Source organism: Stegostoma tigrinum, chromosome 34 (genome assembly GCF_030684315.1).
Source record: "Stegostoma tigrinum isolate sSteTig4 chromosome 34, sSteTig4.hap1, whole genome shotgun sequence".
Taxonomy (NCBI): domain Eukaryota; kingdom Metazoa; phylum Chordata; class Chondrichthyes; order Orectolobiformes; family Stegostomatidae; genus Stegostoma; species Stegostoma tigrinum.
This window is the reverse complement of record NC_081387.1, coordinates 24,976,339-24,996,946: the sequence shown is the minus strand read 5'-3', so window position 1 is coordinate 24,996,946 and position 20,608 is coordinate 24,976,339. Positions and strand designations below refer to the sequence as shown.

Here is a 20,608-nt window from a genome sequence, read left to right as displayed (position 1 = left end):
TTGTCTGAGGAGCAATTGAATAGAATGGATTATACTCTCTGGACTTTAGAAGAAGGAATGTTGTCTCTTTGAAATGATTCTGAGAGGGCTTCACAGCCTAGACATTGAGAAGCTAGCACTGTAGACTCGGGAGAGGGTCATAGCCACACGACTGAGATAATGAGAAATTCCTTAGTGAATTTTTTGGAGTCCTCCACTCTGCAGCTTGTCGATCTCCATGGGTGAGAATATTCAGGAGAGAAGTTGAAAGATTTTTTTGAACTAAATGTGAGTCAGGGGACGTAGAGATTAAATGGGAAGATCAGGCTTGGGGGAAAGAGGGGTCAGCCATGACTTCATTGAATAGCACAGCAGACTGGAGGGGAGAATGTAACCAAATCCCGCTACTCTTACTGATGTAACAGAGAATTGGAATCTGTGCTGTGACTGAGAAAAGGGAAGGAGTCACCAATTTGAGGTCCAGATTGGATCACTTATGTGTATAGAGTTTCTAACATAGAGTCTTAGAGCTGTGCAATACAGAAACAGACACTTCAGTCTAACGTGACCATGCTGACCAGATACCCGAAACGAATCTAATCCCATTTGACAGCATTTGGCCCCTGTCCCTCTAAGGCCTGCCTATTCATATTCTCACCCAAATGTCTTTTAAATGCTGTAACTGTAGCAGCCTCCACCACTTCCCTTGGCAGCTCCTTCCATACACACACCAACCTCCGTGTGAAAAAGTTGCTCCTTAGCTCCCCTTTTAAATCTTTCCCCCCTCAACGTCAGCCTACGGCATCTAGTTTTGGACTCCCCTACCCTGGGGAAAAGACCTTGCCTGGTCACCCTGTCAATGCCCCTTGTGATGTTATAAACCTCTAGAAGGTCTGGTCCCATCTCTCCTGGCAACCAGCCTGATTTGTGCATTCAGAACACCCCTTTTCTTCAGCTCGGCTTTGCCTTTTTCTACCAAAATCGAAAGTTCTTAAACTCCGAATCCCTCCTTTTTCCGAACCTGTTTCCCCCCCACTCACCTCCCGAATCCCTCTTTTTCTGAACCTGTTTTCCACCACCCTCCTTCCGAATCCCTCCTTTTTCTGAACCTGCTTTCCCCCACCCTCCTCCCGAATCCCTCCTTTTTCTGAACCTGTTTTTCCCCCACCCTCCTCCCGAAAATCCCTCCTTTTTCTGAACCTGTTTTCCCCCACCCTCCTCCCGAATCCCTCCTTTTTCTGAACCTGTTTTTCCCCCACCCTCCTCCCGAATCCCTCCTTTTTCTGAACCTGTTTTTCCCCCACCCTCCTTCCGAATCCCTCCTTTTTCTGAACCTGTTTTCCCCCACCCTCCTCCCGAATCCATCCTTTTTCTGAACCTGTTTTTCCCCCACCCTCCTCCCGAATTGCTGATCGTTTAAATTTCCCCTCACGCCATTCTGGATATGACAGACTTTCAGACAGTGAATCATTCCATTTCTGATCAGCCAATGAATCGGAAAAAATAAAGTGAATAAAATCAAGAGGGTTGTGGATATAGCCATATGTTTAAAAGTAAAAGTAACTTTGATATTCACATCTGAACTTAAAAAAAATCTCTCCCTAACCCTCCCAGTTTCATGGTACATACTGCTTTCCTCTCGGGAGGCTGGGTCAGAGACAGGGTAATTCCCAGCCGGCAATTCAAATACCTCGCGGGGTCAAACTGCGAGGCAGATGCAGGTTGAGAGTGTCAGAGAGACTGCCGCTGATACAGAGGCAATGAGCAGTGAGAAGATGCTGTCGGAGCTGGAGAGTGGCAAGGAGCTGGCCTCAGGCAACACCCAGCAAAGTACCCGCTGCCTCAAATTGCTCAGCGCCTTCGCTGTTATCGCCCTTGTCGCTGGTTGCGGATATCTCCTGTTCACTCAGGGACAATCGTCAACATCAAGCCTTTCAAACTGGGTAAGGCAAGGCTAACATTTAAGTCCTCAAACGTTTGATTTTAATGTCCTTTCCTAAAGTCTGTTAAATCTCCTTACTGTCCTTGATCATTTTAAGCAATCTCAGTCATTTTCTTTTGAGCTTTGGAAGGTAGATCTATTGCCTGTAAATGATTTAGTTGAATTTCACCCCCCTCTGTGTTTGTGCGCGGGGTTTGGTCTCTGCGCTGAGTTAATTTCACGCTGATTCCTCCCTGCGCCGGTAGGTGGCGCTATTTCCACGCTCTTACGCCTGAGTTGCGCTAGCGCCGGGAAAAGCGAGCGTTTGCAGCTTCCTCTGAATCCAGTTGCCCCCTCTTTCCCAACCAGAAGCGGGACCTGACGTTAAAAAAGAGGTGGTGGGGGTGAGGGACCTGCGCTCCCATCTAGTCTCCATGTGGCTGCAACCTTCAGTCTGCTGGCTCAGGGAAGGCTGGAAGCTGCGTGGTTTAAAGGGTAGGCTGGGACCCCCAACCCCCGCGCCAAGTGACTGCAGCTACAGCAAGTCCAAGAACACATTGCTGGAGCAGGAGCTCCATTCTGCCTGCCTCCTGCCCCGCTGTGTGATCCGGCGGGCACTACAATGCCATAGCGCCTGCGATTGAGTCAAGGTTGGCTGCAGTTGCATACTGACCCCCCGATCCCGCTCAGCTGAGCAGCGATTTGGAAACTTCACCTTGAATGTTACTCTTCAATTCTCTGTTCCTTTCTGCAGAAGACTACTCTGAGAGGCGCTGACGATGTGCCTGCCAACAGCGGTGAGTTCTCCCTGCACCGGTCTCTCTTTCTCATCATCTCTCCTTCTGTGTCTGTTTGTGACTGCGTCCAACGTTCCCCGTTTCCCTCTCCCTGTTCCCCACTTGTCTCTCTCTTTCTAATTCTCTGTACTCTTTCTCTCCGTCAGTCTCCCTCTTACCCACAGCCCCTGTTCCCTCACTCTCAGTTCCTGTCTGTCTCTGCCTCTGTCTGTACCTTTGTTTCTATATGTCCCTATCTGTTCCCATTTTATTCACTTTCTCTCTCTCTCGTGTCTCTTCCTGCCTTGTTTGAATGTTCTCTTTCTATGTCTGCCTGCCTTTATCTTTCTCTCTGACTGTATGCATTTCTTCTCTGCCTCTCTCCAACCCCGGCAGCCACTGCTCTAGATGTGGACGCACACATGAACACCTCCCCCTCTCTGTGTCTGTCAGCCAGTGCTCTGCGGGTGATATAACAGGGATTGAGTTTGCGTCTTTTCCATTTCCAGGCTTGCCTCATCTCATGAAGCGGGTGGGGAGTGACCCACGGCCAAGGATTGCAGCTCACCTGACAGGTATTTGTTTAGATTAGCTGATGTTTCACGCATTGCTGAAGGTTGGGTTTATTAACCGTCGTAATGATAGGCAGCGCAAGCAGCATATCACCAGGCAGATCGGTGTATGTTTACTGTAAGTGTAGAATGTTAACCTCAGATGTCGTTGGTCGCTAGTCTTCGGGTATGACCGTTTCTCCTCTTCCTCCTCCTGCCGTGGTGGCTGTCCTGCCCCTCCATCTCTGGCTCCCCCTCAGCAGCTGCCCTCTGGCGTTCACTGCTGAGCACTGACTGTCCACCATCTGCACTGAAGTAGAGTTACCTGCTCTCCTGTAATTGCATACTGATGGTATAGAGTGGAATGAAGGCTGACCAGATTGATGTTTTATTTTCTGTAAAGTGTAAAAAAAAAAGTGCATTTATCATAGTGCCTTCACATGTTTTTATCTTCTGGGTGGCCAACATAGACAAGATGGGGCAAAAGGATCCCTTCTATTCTTTCACTATTCTTTGATTCTTGGATGCCTCAAAGTACTTTAAAAACATTTGGTGTACTCCTGGGCATGCAGTCAGTGTCAGGAGCAGGTTGAGTGTGTCCCAGAACCAAGCAAAGTGAAACAGCTTCTCGGATGTCTGAATTTGAATGGGCTATATGTTCTCTACCTTCACCCCAGTCTGTTACACTGTCCACCCCATTGTCCCAAAACCTCTCCCTGGAAAATCTTGCTGAACTGGCTCCCACTCAGCAATACCATTGTCTGAGCCAAAGCCAAGAGGTTTGTCAAAGCGGTGCTTTAGCTGAGGCATCCATTGGGTGCTAGATCTGGACATGTTGGGCTGAATGGCTCTCTCCCACGCACTACAATTGCTGCCTTGTATAGATTTTAAAGAGTGAGATGGATGAAGAAAAGGGCCAAGGTCTGAGGGTGAAATTGGGTGTTGAAGGGGAGGAGTAAAGGACCATTGTGTCCAAGTGTCCCTCGTGTCTGGGAGAGAGTGATCGCCTGGCTTTGTGGTTATGGCAGTAGAAAGTGCTGTGCCCTTCCCGGCGCAACTGGGTTCAACTGGAACATGAGGGTGAAACACTGCGGGTACTGGACATGCCACCTCAAGAATAGAAGCTGCTGGAAGTACTCAGCACATCTGGCAGCGTCTGTGAGGAGAGAAGCAGACCTCCAGATCTGAGCTGGTCAATGCCCTTACCTGTCAATGTTTCATCCTCTCATCCAATAACAACAAAACGTGCACATGCCCTATCCTAATATAGGGCTTGCGTTGGGAGGGGTGTGGAACTGGGAAAATGATGGTGATATGTGACACTCGTTTTCTTCTTCTCTCCCTCTCCTCTCTCTTTCCCCTCATTCCCAGCCAATCCCATTCCCCTAGTGTCTGACAAACTGACATGGCAGGAGCAAGCTGGCATCGCGTTTTCCTACGGCGTTGAGTTCTCAAACAACAGCCTCCTGATCAAGAAACCAGGCTTTTACTTCATCTACACACAGGTGGTCTTCCACAATGACCAGTGTGAGGAGAGCACCATCTTCCTGAGTCACGATGTTCACAAGCTCTCCTTGGCCTACCCTGAGGAGACCATCCTGCTCAGGGCCACAAAGTCGGTCTGCCACCATGGCAGCCACTCTGATCCCTGGTTCAAAACATCCTACCAAGGTGCCATCTTTGAGTTTGAGGCAGGCGACCGGATCTTCTCCCGGGTCTCCGAGAGCGTGGTCAAGTACTTGGACAAGACGGAAGGCAAGACCTTCTTTGGAATCTTTGCCCTGTGAGGGGCTTTCTCCCCTTGATGTGTCTATGTTTGTTGTTGTTTTGAGTTTTGCGATTTCTTTTGGGATGACTGGTCGGGGCTGAGGGTCTAATGTTTGTGCTGGCTCTGATGGTCCCATAGGAAGTGGGTGTAGGTGGTATTTGAACAAGAGCAGGCATCTTTCATTATCTCAAGGGTTGGAATGTGGGGGTGATGGATGTGAGGCAAGCCAGCACGGGCATGATGGGTTAACTGGCCTTCTGTAATTACAATATGTACAGTTGAGAAGGGGTCATGGCATGGTTTGGCGGTGGTGGGGGGGGGGGGGGGGGGGAGGCGGTAGGTGGGAGGCATGATACTGAAATTACTGGAGCCCAATCCCTGGGAGCAGAACCTCACCCCACTTCTCTCCCCCACTTCCCCCACCCCATAGGCGGGTAATGGTTCGGATGCCAATGTCAAAGCTTACAAGGCTATGGGCCAAGTGCTAGAAAATGGGATTAGAATCATTAAGTGGTTGCATGGAATTGATGGGCCAAGGAGCTTTTTTCTGATTTGCAAATCACTGTAACCTGCTGGGGCAGACATGCTTCCAGCATTAGCTTACACCCTGCACCTTCCCACTTTCTTTCCCCCCCCCCCCAAACCCACCATCTGTTCCTCATTGACATCTTTGATTGGAAAGGTTCCAATGGGTGATCTCAGTCAATGATGGCTAAGTTCAAAAGTTAACTTTAAAAAGTTAATACTTCTCAATGTCCCACTCACTTCTGATTTGACTGTGGCTGAATTAGTTTGGCTACCTTAAGCTAAAGGATGTGGACTGGTATCCATCTGTCTACCCCAATCCTCCATTCCCTGAAACAGGCCTGCATCCTTTGAACTATCTGCTGGAGCACCTGACATGAGGTTACTAATAATACAAGGGATTTTAACAGGGTTGGTATAGAGAAGCTGTTGGTCTTTGTGGGTGAGATGGGATATAGGGGCCTGCAATCTAACAGAGCCACTAATGAATCCAGTTAGCAATTGGGCAGAAGGTTGGCAGCTCAGGGATTGGCCAGAATGTAGAACTCGGTCTTGCTGAGAGTCGGTGATGTGTTTTTCTGTATTTAAGAGGAAGCCAGATTTGAAATTGAGAGAGAAGGGATACTCTGAGGGGATTAAGTTAAGAAATATGATGGGGCAAGGAGGTTACATGGACTATTAGAGTAAAATGCTTTTTATTTAGCCTGCTGTATGTGAGATTCTTCTTATCAAGGAGAGATGGCCCACCCTCTCCTGACCGTAACGATCACCTGAAGGAACAATTGTGCAATAATTGAGCTCTGAATAAGCTGATGTGTTAAAAAAAGATTGTTTGGAAAACCTCTGCAGTGCACATGCTTAAACTGCTAAGTTTTAATTTATGACAAATGTTATTTCATCTGAGAATCCCCAGCGATACACTAATGCCAATGTGCCTGGAGTTACTTGGTGAGATGCTCAGCCTAAACCAGCTGTTAAACAGCCTGATATCTCAGAAATACTGGGCTGTGTGCCAGTCAAACATGCAATGGCATTAAGTCTCCTATTAACGTCTGCCTCAAAAATATATTCATTATGCACGTGTAAATCATTTTTGTTTCTTCTGTGAGTGAGTTAGTATCATCTTTAATTTATTGTTGGGCGCTGTGATTTTTATTGCAAACTCATTGTGAATTGAATGTAACCCATGCTTGTTAAAGCATTTTGTGACTGGCCCTGTGACACCACACAATGACTAATTAATCTGCACTGTCCACTTCCTCTGTTTCCTTTGCAAAAACCAAATCCATTGACTGCTACGCACACTCATGCGCATGCACAACACGGACACATATCTGCGAAAACTCCCTTATCAGCCCTGAATGTGGCAACTCCAAGATTGTCATCTGATCAGTCACCTTTTATCTTGTGTGTCTCTCCCCTTCTTTTCTGTTGAATCAAAGGTCATTTTGTAAAACCATTAGTTATCAGAATTTTGTGTAACCTTCCTCCTCATTTGATCCTTATCGCACTGAAACCAAGATTTACCTTCTGTCTGCAGAAAGCTAGACCCGTACTCATTGCCCTTCCATGACTGCCTTCGTGATGAGGACTTATTGGCTCGCTGGGCCACTCAGAGGGCAGTTATGAATCACCCACCTTCCTTTGAGATGGGAGTCACAAAATGGCCAGATTGGGCAAAGAAGGTAGATTCCCTTCCTGAAAGGACTGGGTGGGTCATGACAGCTCCCAGTTGCTTCATGGTCCCCATCCCAGGGATGCCTTTTTTTGGTCCAAAATATTTGTCTTAATGCTGACAATTGATACTCCTTGGTTGACGTGTTGGTATTTGAACTGGTAGCCGCTAGCAGAATTCTTGTTCATTACACTATCACCTTAACTGAGTCACCCACCCTTCTCAGGGCTTCTGACCAAGTCACCTCCTCTCCTGCTTCCACACATACAATATGATTCATGTTTGGGGTCAGCTTAATGTACTTCTCTGCAGGGTAGCTTTGCCCCGCTCCATAGAACCTGGCCCCACACACACACTAGCATCTTAGAACAGACAACAAGCCCCCTTTCTCCAAAAACACCAATTTCTCCTGCACACCAACCCTGGGGATATTCTTCACCTTCCAGAGCCGATAGTCCTGAATGCTGAGAATCCAATAGGCAATTGTCTCTGTGTTTGGGATCCGTTGGAGACCTGAGCGAAACGCACAGATATTTCCAGTTAGATGTGCAAGCCAACAATGAACAATGTATCTGTGGCAGGTAGAGGTCATTGACTTGTGTTAAAACATAGTCTTCATGATTGTGGATTTTAAACACTTGCTTCAATTTCACTGGGAACAGTCGAATTATTTTGGAATGTATTTAATAATAAGGACTTTTTATTTATTTATTTTTATTCAATAAAATATTTTGATACAAAAGAGGGCTTTCTCTCTCTCTGTGCTTACTGACGGTGTTTGCCTTCTCACAGGATATCGTGAGGGGAGACTCTCTCCTGGTTTCCTCACGGCTTCGTACTGAGCTTCACTGCAGGAAGAGCACATTGTACCTTCACTGCTAGCTCCCCAACTCTCAGCGTTAGACTCAGAGAGGTCTGCTCTTCAGAAAGAGGCCCTTCGGCCCATTAGGTCTGTACCAATCAAAAACAAGCACCTAAACTATTCCAATCCTGTCACTCAGCCATTACCTTGTGCGCCTTGACATCACAGAGGTCCTGCCAGTTTTCAAGAACCTGAGAGGTAGGAGCAGGAGATCCCTTGACCTTACTCTACCATAACACGTGAACTTAGAGTCATAGAGCTGTACAGTGTAGAAACAGACCCTTTGGTCCAAATCGTCTATGTCAACCAGATATCTTAATCTAGTCCAATTTGTCAGCATTTGGTCCACATCCCTCTAAATCCTTCTTATTCATATACCGATCCAGATGCCTTTTAAACGTTGTAACTGTATGAGCGTTCACCACTTCCTCTGGCAATTGATTCCATACGCACACTGTGTGAAAAAGTTCCCCCTTAGATTCCTTTTAAATCTTTCCCCTCTTGCCTTAAAACTATGCCCTCCAGTTTTGGACTACACTACCTTGGGGAAAATCCCTTGAATTTCACCTTATTGATGCCACTGACGGTGTTATAAACTTCTATAAGGTCACCCCTCAGCCTGTCAACTCAGTTGAGGATCTTTTAAACTCCAAAGATTCTGCGGGCCTGCTGTGTTCATCCAGCTCTACACCTTGATATCTCAAATTGTCCAGCATCTGCAGTTCCCACGATCAAAGAACAGAGAGACATGTTCTACTCCTGCAGAGGCAATAGTATAGTGGTATTATTGCAAGAGTGATGCAGGTAATATTCTGGGGTACCTGGGCTTCAATTCCTGCCATAGCAGATGGTGAAATTTGACTTCAATATACATCTGGAATTTAGAATCTAATGATGACCATGAAACCATTGTTGGAAAAGCCCATCAGGTTCACTAATGCCCTTTAGGGAAAGGAAATTTCTGCCCTAGATGTTACTCTTAACTGCCCTGTGCACAATGAATACCAGCCTAGCTAGGGGTGCACACATCCAACAATTTTTTAAAAAATGCTATGCCAACATTCAAAGCAGACTATTTAACCATGAAATAAAATTCTTTACAGTTTTGGGGGAGAGGATTGGACAACGTCTCTCAGCAAAATATTTGTTTTGAGACCTAGAGCAGACATTATTGGCCAAATGGTCTCTATCTGCCCCGGAGCACTTCTGTGATACCGGCCCTGGTTTCCTTCCCCGTCCTCTCCCCCACTGAATGATTTTTTCTTGGGCAATTAATTTTTGACAACTTTGTCATGGGGTGTAGGTGTAACTAGCAAGACTGGCATTTGTTGCCCCATCCCTAACTGTCCCTGTATGGACCAGCTGGCTAAGGTCAGTTCAGAGCCAGCTCAGTTTCTGTGCGCCTGGAGTCACATGCAGGCTAAAGCAGATAAGGACAGCAGATTGCCTTCCTTCAAGGGCATCAGCGACCCAGATAGGATTTAAGACAACAATCTATTTGTCATTGGGGAACTTTTCTTAAGGTTCCAGTTTCTGTGTTTAAATTCAAACTTCACTATCTGCAATGGTAGGATTTAAACCATGCCCTCAAAACATTAGCTCGGGGTTTCCGGATTACTTGTCCAGTCATATCACCATTATGTCACCATCTCCTTTTGACTGGCTGAGCTTCAGTTCATGACTCATAAGAAAATTGGGAGGAAGCCATTTAGCCCACCAAGAATCTTCTGCCTTTCAACTGGACGTTGGCCAATCTGTTCCTTAACTCCATCATACTTTGGTTCCATTCACCTCACTTATTCGTACTGATAACTCTACAGCTGAAAAAAACAATTTCTTACTGCCTTCCCTCTTCAGGTTTTAAAGACACATCCTCCAATTCTAATCTCTTCAGTATCACCCATTTCCCTCACCCATCTATTGACTTCCCTTACTTTGCTTACCTTGTCTCTAACATCTAGAATTTTCTCCATGAGCCTCTCTATATCCCTTTCCTTTCTGTGACTTCATCCTTCAGCCGAGATTCTGTGTTTCTGGTGCCAAATTCTGCCTCAAATTCAATTTGCATTTATGTAGTACCCTTTAAAGCATGTAAAGCACGCCACAGGAGTATTAGTGTACAAACCTGATATGGAGAGACAGAACAAGGTAAGGTCATGAGTGGGGTAGTCAGAACTGCAGATGCTGGAGAATCTGAGATAACAAGGTGTAGAGCTGGATGAACACAGCAGGCCAAGCAGCATCAGAGGAGCAGGAAGGCTGACGTATCAGGCCTACACCCTTCTTCAGAAAATTCAGAAAATTTCTGAAGAAGGGCGTAGGCCCGATACGTCAGAAAATTTCTGAAGAAGGGTCTACACCCAAAACGTCGGCCTTCCCACTCCTCTGATGCTGCTTGGTCTGCTGTGCTCATTCAGCTCTACACCTTGTTATCTAAAGTTTGACAGGTGGTTTTAAACAGCCCCTCAAGTTGTTGGGGGTTGGTGGTGGTGGGTGGACAGATGGGACAAAGAAAGTCTAATTGAGCGAATTTCTGAATTTAGATTCTACTCAGTTGACGCATGGCTGCCATTGGAGAAGGGTGGAAAAGCAGAAACACTCAATGTCAAAATTAAAGAAATACAGAAATATCAGATTGTTGTGGATTTGAAGGAAATGGCAGAGCTGGGCTGGGGACGTGGGGGCAGGACTCCAGACCGTGTTGAAAACAAAGAGAAATATTGAACTGTTGCGACATTGCCAAACTGAGAGCTGATTATAGATCAGAGACAGAGAATTAGGAAGTTCGGTGGGAGGGATATGAATGAATGGAATGTGGAGTGAGTTGGGAGACAGTTCCTGTCCAAAACTGTGGGATGTTTTGCGACTGTGTCAGTTAAGTAAAATGATCATTTTCATCGAGGCATTTCCTTATAATCAAGGTTGGGATTCTACTCACTGCAGTACAGAAACAAGCGAGGGATCTCATTGAAATATATAGGATTCTAATGGGGTTGACAGGGTAAATGCTGAGAGGATATTCCCTCATGTGAGAGTTTAGGACCAGAGGACGTAGTCTCAGAATAAGCCAATTTAAGCCTGGGATGAGGAGAAATTTCTTCTCTCGAAGGGTTGTGAGCTTTTGGAACTGCTTGCTAGAGAAAGTTGTGTGAGCAGAATCTTTGTGTACATTTAAGACTGAGATAGATAGATAGATTCTAGATCAGTTAGCTGGAAAGTGGACGTGAGGAATGTCAGATGAGCTATGATCCTACTGAATGATGGAGCAGGCTTGAGGGGCTGAAACACCTAATCTTGTTCCTACCACTTATGGTCTTATATTGAAGTGTCCTGTTGCTAAATCTGAGTCCTATTACTCATATTGCCTTTTGGTATTACCCCTCACCTGCTCAAATAGAACACAAACAAGTCCGAGTCCCTCAGCACCAACTGAAAACTGCTCAATCATCAATGTGATATGTGACCACACTATTTCAGAGGTTCGACCTGGCTGAAGAGGTTTCATTCTTGTTGCTGGTTAGAGTCAAGCCCTCAATTATTCACATTATAGATCATATTGCCATAAGATATCGGAGCAGAATTAGGCCTTTTGGCCTATCAAGTCAGCTCTGCTAGATGATCATGGCTAATGTGTTTCTCAACCTCATTCTCTTGCCTTCACCCCATAACCCTTGACCCCCTTACTAATCAAGAGCCTACCTATATCTGTCTTAAAGGCACTCAATGACTTGGCCTCCAGAGCCCTCCACAACAGTGGAATTATCCATTGATTAAGAATGATGTGACTGGATTTATCTCTTGATACAGAGTGATTCAATGGTAAGGCAGAAATTCGTGTTTGCCAATGACATGTTGTGACAAAGTGTGTGTGTGTGTGGAAGCATTAAACACCAATGCAAAATTGACATTAACCAAATGGGTAGAACTGTAGCCAATGGATTCCAATAGAGACCAAAAAGAAGGCATTCACTTTGAACCAAATGGATAGAACGCCGTTCATTCTAAATGGTGAGAAGTTACAAACAGGGCAGACGCTAAGAGATAAGATAGGGTGGTGAGTAGTGGAGGGGGAGCATTGTTGTGGGATCCAGGTTAAGTGATCATTGAAATGTGATAGACAGGTAGCAAATCTAAATGGATTGATGGAAAGTAGGTGTTTTCCACCTGGAAGAGGGTGGGAAGTGAAGTCACTCTTTGGTCATACAATGCCCTGGTTAGAGCAAACCCGGAACCATCATGAACTGATTGTGGGCACTGTACATTGCAGAAGGGTGTATTCACTGTCGTGCATTCTAGAATGACTAAGGTGATTTTCAATATTTTCAGGGTGAGGCTACAAAATTTAACACCATATCTACTGGAATTGACAATGTTGCAGTGTGATTCTCTCAAGGTTTCCATGGTAATATGAGAAAGAGATAGGATGCTAGAGAGAATCCATTTCCATCAATCAGTCATATTCAAGGACAAAGTCTAAATATTCAATCCCTTGCAAATATGAGGTTTGTGAACTCCTCCTCACAAAAAAGGTGATAGAGATTTGGAACAAATGGCAATAGATACCTGGCTGATTGTTAAGATTAAATCTGAGATTGATTACCTTTTTGTCAACCACAGGTTGTGTGGCAGTTGGAGAGGGAATGGTATGGAGCAGTGATATCACTAGAGTACTAATCCAGAGACCCAGGTAAAGTTCTGGGATTTGAACAGAGTGTGAAATTTGAATTCAACAAATAATATCCGGGAATTAACAGTCTAATGATGATCATGAAACTGCTGTCAATTGTTGATAAAAACAAATTAAATCTCGTTCATTAATTTCCTTCAGGGAAAGAAATCTACCATCCTTACCTGGTCTAGCCTACATGTGACTCCTGCCCCACAGCAATGTGGTTGAAATATCCCAATAAGTCACTCATTCAGTATGAAATGTCAACAAAGAAATAAAACTGGATGGACCACCAGGTATCGACCTAGGCACTGGAAAAGACAGCAGCAAAAACAGCCCTATCATCCCTAACTACTAATATTACTAACATCTGGGGACTAGTGCCAAAATTAGATGTTTGGATATTGAAAAATTGGACTCACCAGCCTCACACTCACAATGGATGTGAGTTTGCTCGCGGAGCTGGAAGGTTAGTTTTCAGACGTTTCATCACCATTCTAGGTAACATCATCAGTGAGCCTCTGACGAAGTGCTGGTGTTATGTCCCACTTTCTATTTATCTGGTTAGGTTTCCTTGGGTTGGTGATGTCATTTCCTGCATTGGTGATGTCATTTCCTGTTCTTTTTCTCAGGGGATGGTAGATTGGCTCCAAATCAATGTGTTTGTTGATGGAGTTCCGGTTGGAATGCCAAGCTTCTAGGAATTCTCGTGCATGTCTCTGTTTGGCTTGTCCTAGGATGGATGTGTTGTCCCAATCAAAGTGGTGTCCTTCCTCAACTGTATGTAAGGATACGAGTGATAGTGGGTCATGTCATTTTGTGGCTAGTTGATGTTCATGTATCCTGGTGGCTCGCTTTCTGCCAGTTTGTCCAATGTAGTGTTTGTCACAGTTCTTGCAAGGTTTTTTTTGTAAAATACAAATCTTCTCAAAACTCGCTCACACTCACAATGTTATAGTGTCCGCTACAGCACTTTCACCATCCATGGGTATATCCTGTCCCAGCAGCAGGACAGCCCCAGCAGCAGTGGCGCCACAATGGTTTACAATTGGAAATCTTCAACATTGACTCTTGATCGGTGATGTTTCAATATATCAGGTTGAACATGAACCTTCCTTCAGCTGATGAAATGGCACTCCTCTACGTTGAACAAAAATACAGACTGGTCAAGAAAAATAATATATTTGAGGATTGGGAGCAGTTCAGAATTCAGCAAAGAAGGACCAAGGGATTGATTAAGCAGGGAAAAATACAGTATGAAAGTAAGCTTGCAGTGAACATTAAGGCTAGCACGAAAGCTTCCCTAGGTACATGAAGAGAAAGAGATCAGTGAAGACAGATGTAGGTCCCCTACAGACAGAAATAGGGGAATGTATAGTAGGGGACAAAGAAATGGCTGAGCAACAGAATATATACTTTGGTTTTGTCTCTACATAAAAAGACACAAATCAGATACTAAAAATGTTGGAGAGTGCAAGATTTGGTGAGAGGGAAGAATTGAAGGAGATAAATTTTAGTAGAGAAATGGTCCTGGGAAAATTAATGGGATTAAAGGTGAATAAATCCCCAGGGCCTGAAAATTTACATCTCAGTGTACTTTAGGAAGTGGCTCGAGAAATGGTGGATGCATTGGTGGTCATCTTCCAGGATTCCATAGACTCTGGAACAGTCCCTGCAGATTGGAGGGTAGCTAGTGTCACTCCAACATTCAAAAAGGGAGGCAGAGAGAAAACAGGGAATTATAGGCCAGTAAGCCTAACAGTGGTCATGGGGAAAATTCTCAAATCCATTATCTACATCTTCATAATGGAGCATTTGGAAAACAGTGGCAAATCATGACTGACAAATTTGTTGGAATTCTCTGAAGATGTAACCAATGAGTTGATAAGGTGGAGCCAGTCAATGTGGTACATTTGTACTTTCAGAAGCATTTGACAAAGTCCCATATGAGAGACTATTGTGTAAGAGTAAAGTGTATGGAATTGTTGGAAGTGTATTGAGATGGATAGAAAACTGGTTGGCAGGGAATAAACAAAGAGCAGGAATTAATGCTTCCTTTTCAAATTGGCAGGCAGTGATGAGTGGTGTGCCACAGGAATCAGTGCTGGGACCCCAGCCACTTACAATGCATATTAATGATTTGGATGAGGGAACAATATGTAACTTCTCAAAGTTTGCAAATGATACCAAGTTTATTGGGAGGGTGAACTGTGGCGAGGATGCAGTGATCCTTTAGAATGATCTGGAAAGGTGAGGGGAGTGGGCAAATCAATGGCAGGTGCGGTATTATTTGGATAAATGTGAGGTTATACATTTTAGAAGCAAAAACAGAAGGCAGATTACTACTTGAATGGTTGCGAATTGGGAGAGGGGAGTGTGCAGTAGGACCTGGGTGCCCTTGAGCACCAGTCGCTGAAGGGAAGCATGCAGGTGCAGCAGGTGGTAAAGTAGGCAAATGATACGTTGGCTTTCATTGCAAGAGGTTTTGAGTACAGGAGCAGGGATGTGTTGTTGCAGTTACGCAGGGCTTTGGTGAGGCCACAACGAGAATATTGTGTGCAGCTTTGGTCCCCTTTTCTGAGGAAAGATGTGTTTGCTTTTGAGGGAGTGCAGCGAAGGTTTACCAGGCTGATTCCAGAGATGGCGGGACTGATATATGAGGAGGTATTGATTAGGTTAGGATTGTTTTTGCTGGAGTTCAGACAATTGAGGGGGATGCTCATACAGACTTATAAAATTGTAACAGGACTAGGGCAGAGTAGATGCAGGGAGGATGTTTCAGATGGTGGGTCTATCCACAGCCAGGGGTCACTGTCTGAGGGTTTGGGGTAGATGGGCTAGGGCAGAGATGAGGAGCCATTTCCTCACCTTGAGTGGTGAACTTGTGGAATTCATTACAACAGGAAGTAGTTGATGCCAAAGCATTGAATACATTCAAGAGGCAGCTCGATATGGCACTTCAGGTGAATGGGATCAAAGGTCATGGGGAGAAAGTAGAATGAGGCTACTGAGTTGAACGATCAGCCATGGTCATGATGAATGGCCTCCTCCTATCTTCTATGTTTCTAGATAACAACACTTGGAGGAAGTACAGAAGGTGGCAGGGGCACAGAATGTACTCTGGTGGGGGATTTCAATGTCCACCACCAAGAGTGGCTCAGCAGCAGTACCACTGATCGAGCTGGTTGGGTCCTGAAAGGATATAGCTGCTGGACTGGGTCTGCCGCAGGTGGAGAGGGAACCAACAAAATGGAAAAGCATACTTGACCTTATTCTTTTGAATCCGCCAGCTACAGTTGCATCTGCGCATGACAGTATTGGTAAGAGAGACCACCACACAGACCTTGTGGAGACAAAATCCAACCTTCACATTGAGAATTCCTTCCATTTTGTTTTGCAGCACTATCCCTGTGCTAAATGGGACAGACTTTGAACAGATCTAGCACCTCAAGTCTGGGCATCCATGAAGCGCTGTGGGCCATTAACAGTGGCAGAATTGTATTCCAGCACAATTTGTAACCTCATGGCCCATCATATCCCCTACTCAGCCGTTGACGTCAAGCCAAGGGATTGAAATTAAATGGACAGTATAGGAGGACATACCAGGAGCAGCACCAAGCTGACCTGAAGTTGAGGTATCAACCAGATGAAGTTACCAAGCAGGACTATTTGCATGCCAAACAGAATAAGCAGTGCATGGCAGACAGAGCTCAATGATCCCACAGCTAACGGATCAGATCTTCAGTTCAGGATATCTCTGCAACAGTTCCTCAGGGTAATGCCTTACATCCCAATGATCTTCAGCTGCTTCATCAATAACTTTCCCTCCATTTTAAGGCCAGAAGTGGGGATCTTTGTCAATGAGTGCACAATGTTCAGCACACTCGTGGCTCATTTGTGTCATAGTCATAGAGATATATAGCATGAAAACAGACTCTTCAGTCCAACTCATCCATGCCTACCAGATATCCTGTAATAATCTAGTCCCATTTGTCAGCATTTGGCCCATATCCTTCTAAGCCTTTCCTGTTCGTATATCTATCCAGATGCCTTTTAAATGTTGTAAACATACCAGTCTCCACCACCTTCTCTGCTAGCTCATTCCATATACGCACCATCCTTTGCATGAAAAAGATGCCTTTAGGTCCCTTTTATATCTTTCCCCTCTCACTGTAAACCTGTGCCCTCTAGTTTTGGAATCCTCAATAAGCAGCCCATGTTGAAACTCAACAGTATCAGGAAAATATCCAGTCTGATGACTTGACTGAGAAGTGACAAATAACATTTGAGTAACACATATGCCAAGCAATGACTGTGTCCAATAAGAGAGGATCTAACCACTGCGTTTTGATGTTGAAACACGTTATCATCACTGAATCCTCCACTATCAACATCCTGGGGGTTACCATTGATCAGAAATTGAACTGAGCTTGCAACATAAATACAGTGGCAACAAGAGCAGGTCAGAGGCTCAGAATTCCACGGCGAGTAACTCACCTCCTGACTCCCCAAAGCCTGTCCACCATGTGCAAGGCACAAGTCAGGGTGTGATGGAATATTCCCCACTTGCCTGAATGGGAACCTCACAGCCTGCAAGTTTCCCTCCAAGCCATTCACCATCCTGACTTGGAAATGTGTTATCATTCCTTCACTGTAACTGGGACAAAGTCCTGGAATTCCCTCCTGGACAGCATTTTGGGTTTACCTGCAGTGCGTGGACTGCAGTGGCTCAAAAAGGCAGCTCATCAGCACCTTCTCAAGGTGCAATTGGGCATGGGCAAGAAGTACTGGGCCCAGCCACAGGTGAATAAAAAAGATCAGCTAGAAAGGTGGTCACTGAGTGACAGAACAGGCTCAGGCAGGGAATTGGCTTTAACCTGTTCTGATGTGCTTCAATTCCAGGCAATTCTACCTCCCTACATTTTTTCCCAGCCTCACACTGCATTACCATTCATTTCCTGAATAGTTTTGGAGTTTGACTTCTGTATCCCACCCAAGACGCCACTGCACAGATTTCACAGAGATAGCGTGCTGGCTTACACCAGCACACAGGGTGTCAACACTTCCCTCCCAGTGGCTCCACCACGATGCAAAAGGAGTTGTCTCTCCACTCACAAATGGTTACAAAAGAAGAAACCTCATTACAATTTGACTCAATAAAAGTGATGAATGGAGATCTGCAACAGAAAACAAAACAACCTCCTTTCACAACCTTACAATGTAGAAAGTGGTTTACACCTAATGAAATGCTTTTGCAGTCTAATCAACTCATAGTGTTTGCATACAATAAGCTCTGACAAGCAGCAATAAGATTTGGTAATTAAACTCTATTTCAAACTGCTCATTAGAAGATAATCATTGGCCAACAACTTCAGGAGAACTTCCCTGTTTTCCTACAAAGTCATGATTGTGTCACCTTTTACATCCAAACTGTGCCTTAGCAACAGACCACATCTAAAATAGTACCTTCTACATAGTGACGTCTCAAAGAGCTTGGCAGGAGTGATTATCAGATAAACATTTGACTCCAATTCGCAAAAGGAAGGTAACCTGAAACCAGCTAGATTGTCTTAAATGGTGGGGAAGCCTGATTAAGAAATTTTCAGATCATAGAAACATAGAAACACCCTGCTGACCCCTTTGATCCATTGACCAATCACCTTAAGTCTCCATCCCTGCTAACTGACCTCTCGACTTGGGAAAGCAGATCTTCCTGTCTATTCTATCCAAACCCTCATTATTTTGATTAGGTTAGCCCTCAGTTTCCCCTATTCTAATGAAAACAACCTTGGTGTATCCAATTGTTCCTCCTACTTTCAATTTCCAAACCCTGGCAATATTTTTGTACATTTTTTCTGTCCTCTCTCCAGAACAATTATGTCCTGCCTGTAATGTAGTGAACAGCACTGCGCACAAAAACATCTAATTGTGGCCTAACCTGTCTTATAAAGTTCTGGCATTACATCCCGCTTTTGCATTCAATACCTCACCCAATTATGGTAAGATAAGCTCCTGTGCACACTTTCCCTGGAGTGTCAGGTTCATTTGTGATATCAATAACTCAAAGCAGTTCTAGCAAAGGGATATATCAATGCTCCTTATTAAAGCAAAGTACAATGTGCCATTTTAGAATGAGAGGTCATCATTTTAGCAGAAAGGATAGTTGGCTTAAAACTGAGGTGTGGAGAAATTCCTTCTCTCATAGGATCATCAGTTATTGGAATTTTGACCCTAGAGTGTGATGGATTCTGCGATATTGAGTAAATGTAAGGAGACAGGATTTTAATGAGTAATGGGTATGGAGAGCAGGCAGGAAAGTGGAGTTGAGGCCAAGATGAGACCAGCCATGATCCTATTGAGTAATGGACCATACTTGAATGGCCCACTCCTGCTCCTAGTTCTTATGTTCACATCACAGAAGGACTGCAATCCTTGGTGCCTTGCAACATTTCGATGGAAGGGTATTAAATGGGAAGTGGCAGACACAATATTTTGTAGCTGCAATTCTAATGTTTCCATCTGAAAGGTGATTCAGTGGGTTTGCAACACATAGTGGGCAAAGCAGCAATCTTGGAAAAGATAATGACATAATGAGAGTGACTCAACTCAGAGTGAATCAGACTAGCCTAGTGAAATCTAACATTGGGGAGTTGTTCCTTGTGTTAAGAAAGTCATGACTTTCTTCACTTCAATCTGTCTGTAAGGTGATGAGTGTCTGAATTGTGCAGACATTATAAGGTTGTATGGGGAGGGGTGAAGATGCTGGTGATATAGCCAATTCTGTGATTAGCAATGCTCCAAAAACAAATTCAGAAGTCAGAGAATTTGGCGCAATTTGGTGTGAAGTGCCTTTTTCTGCAGACGGCTGAAGCTAATGTGGCTAGATTTAAATATCACATCCACTATCTTTCTGCACTGACCTTGTGCAGATGGAGCCTCTGGAACTTAGAGTTGTCCTTGTGGAACAGAGTCATTCAAAGAACTGGACAAGAGTTTTTACATTTTGGTGTAAGATTGTATTGGAAGCATGTTAGGAAGATCAGATCACAGATGGACAGCACAGAAACAGGCTGTCAAAATCAATGCTGACCAATAAACCCGAAACTATACTAATCCCATTTACCTGCATTTGCTCCATAGCCTACTGTGCCCTCATATTTTCAGTGCACATACAGATGCATCTTAAATGTTGTGAGTGGATGTGCCTTCACCACTCTCTCATGAAGAATGCTTTGTATTTCTACCATGCTCTGACTGAAAAAAAATCCATTCTCGGATTTGATTTGATTTGATTTATTGTTGTCACATGTATAAAGATACAGTACAAAGTTTTGCATGCTCCTCAGGCAGATTGTGCCATACAAAGTGCATCAGGGTAGCAGAACAGAGTGCAGAATACAGTGTCACGGCCACACAGAATATGTACAGAAAGATCAGCAATAACATATGAGAGGTCTATTCAAAAGTTTGATAACAGTGGGGAAGAAACAGATCTTGAATTTATTAGTACATGTGTTCAAGCTTTTATATCTTCTACCCAATGGAAGAGGGTGGAAGGGAGTATAAGTGGGGTGGAAGGGGGTCTTTGATTTTGTTGGTTGCTTTCCTAAGGCAGTGGAGCCACTTGTTCCTTACTTTAACCTTAAACCCTCTGGGCTTAGTCACATCTGCCATGGGAAATCATTCTCACAATCTATTCTGTCTGTGCTCTCGTAATTATGTATACCTCAATCAGATCCCTCCTCAGCCTTTTCTGTTCCAAGGAAGACAAAACCAGCCTCTCCAGCCTCTCCTCATAGCTTTAGACTTTTCTTCCCAGGCAACATCCTGATAAATCCCCTCTGCACTTTCTCCAATCACATCCTTCCAATTGTGTGGCAAC

At 44.6% G+C, this 20,608-nt stretch overlaps 1 protein-coding gene across 1 annotated transcript; it reads left to right on the top strand.

Moving 5' to 3' along the window:
* Nucleotides 1-1,739: 1,739 nt before the first annotated feature.
* On the top strand, nt 1,740-5,195 carry LOC125467660 (lymphotoxin-alpha-like). Its single transcript, XM_048563797.2, has 4 exons — nt 1,740-1,922; nt 2,655-2,697; nt 3,186-3,251; nt 4,599-5,195. The coding sequence occupies exons 1-4, from the start codon at nt 1,740-1,742 to the stop codon at nt 5,012-5,014; spliced, it is 708 nt and encodes a 235-aa protein (XP_048419754.1). The 3' UTR covers nt 5,015-5,195.
* Nucleotides 5,196-20,608: the final 15,413 nt, after the last annotated feature.

Bases quoted from the DNA above. Each gene is read 5' to 3' on its own strand.
- LOC125467660 (XM_048563797.2), top strand. From the start codon at position 1,740: ATGAGCAGTGAGAAGATGCTGTCGGAGCTGGAGAGTGGCAAGGAGCTG. The intron at 1,923-2,654 runs GTAAGGCAAGGC...TCCTTTCTGCAG, and splicing joins CATCAAGCCTTTCAAACTGG to AAGACTACTCTGAGAGGCGC. The intron at 2,698-3,185 runs GTGAGTTCTCCC...TTCCATTTCCAG, and splicing joins CGATGTGCCTGCCAACAGCG to GCTTGCCTCATCTCATGAAG.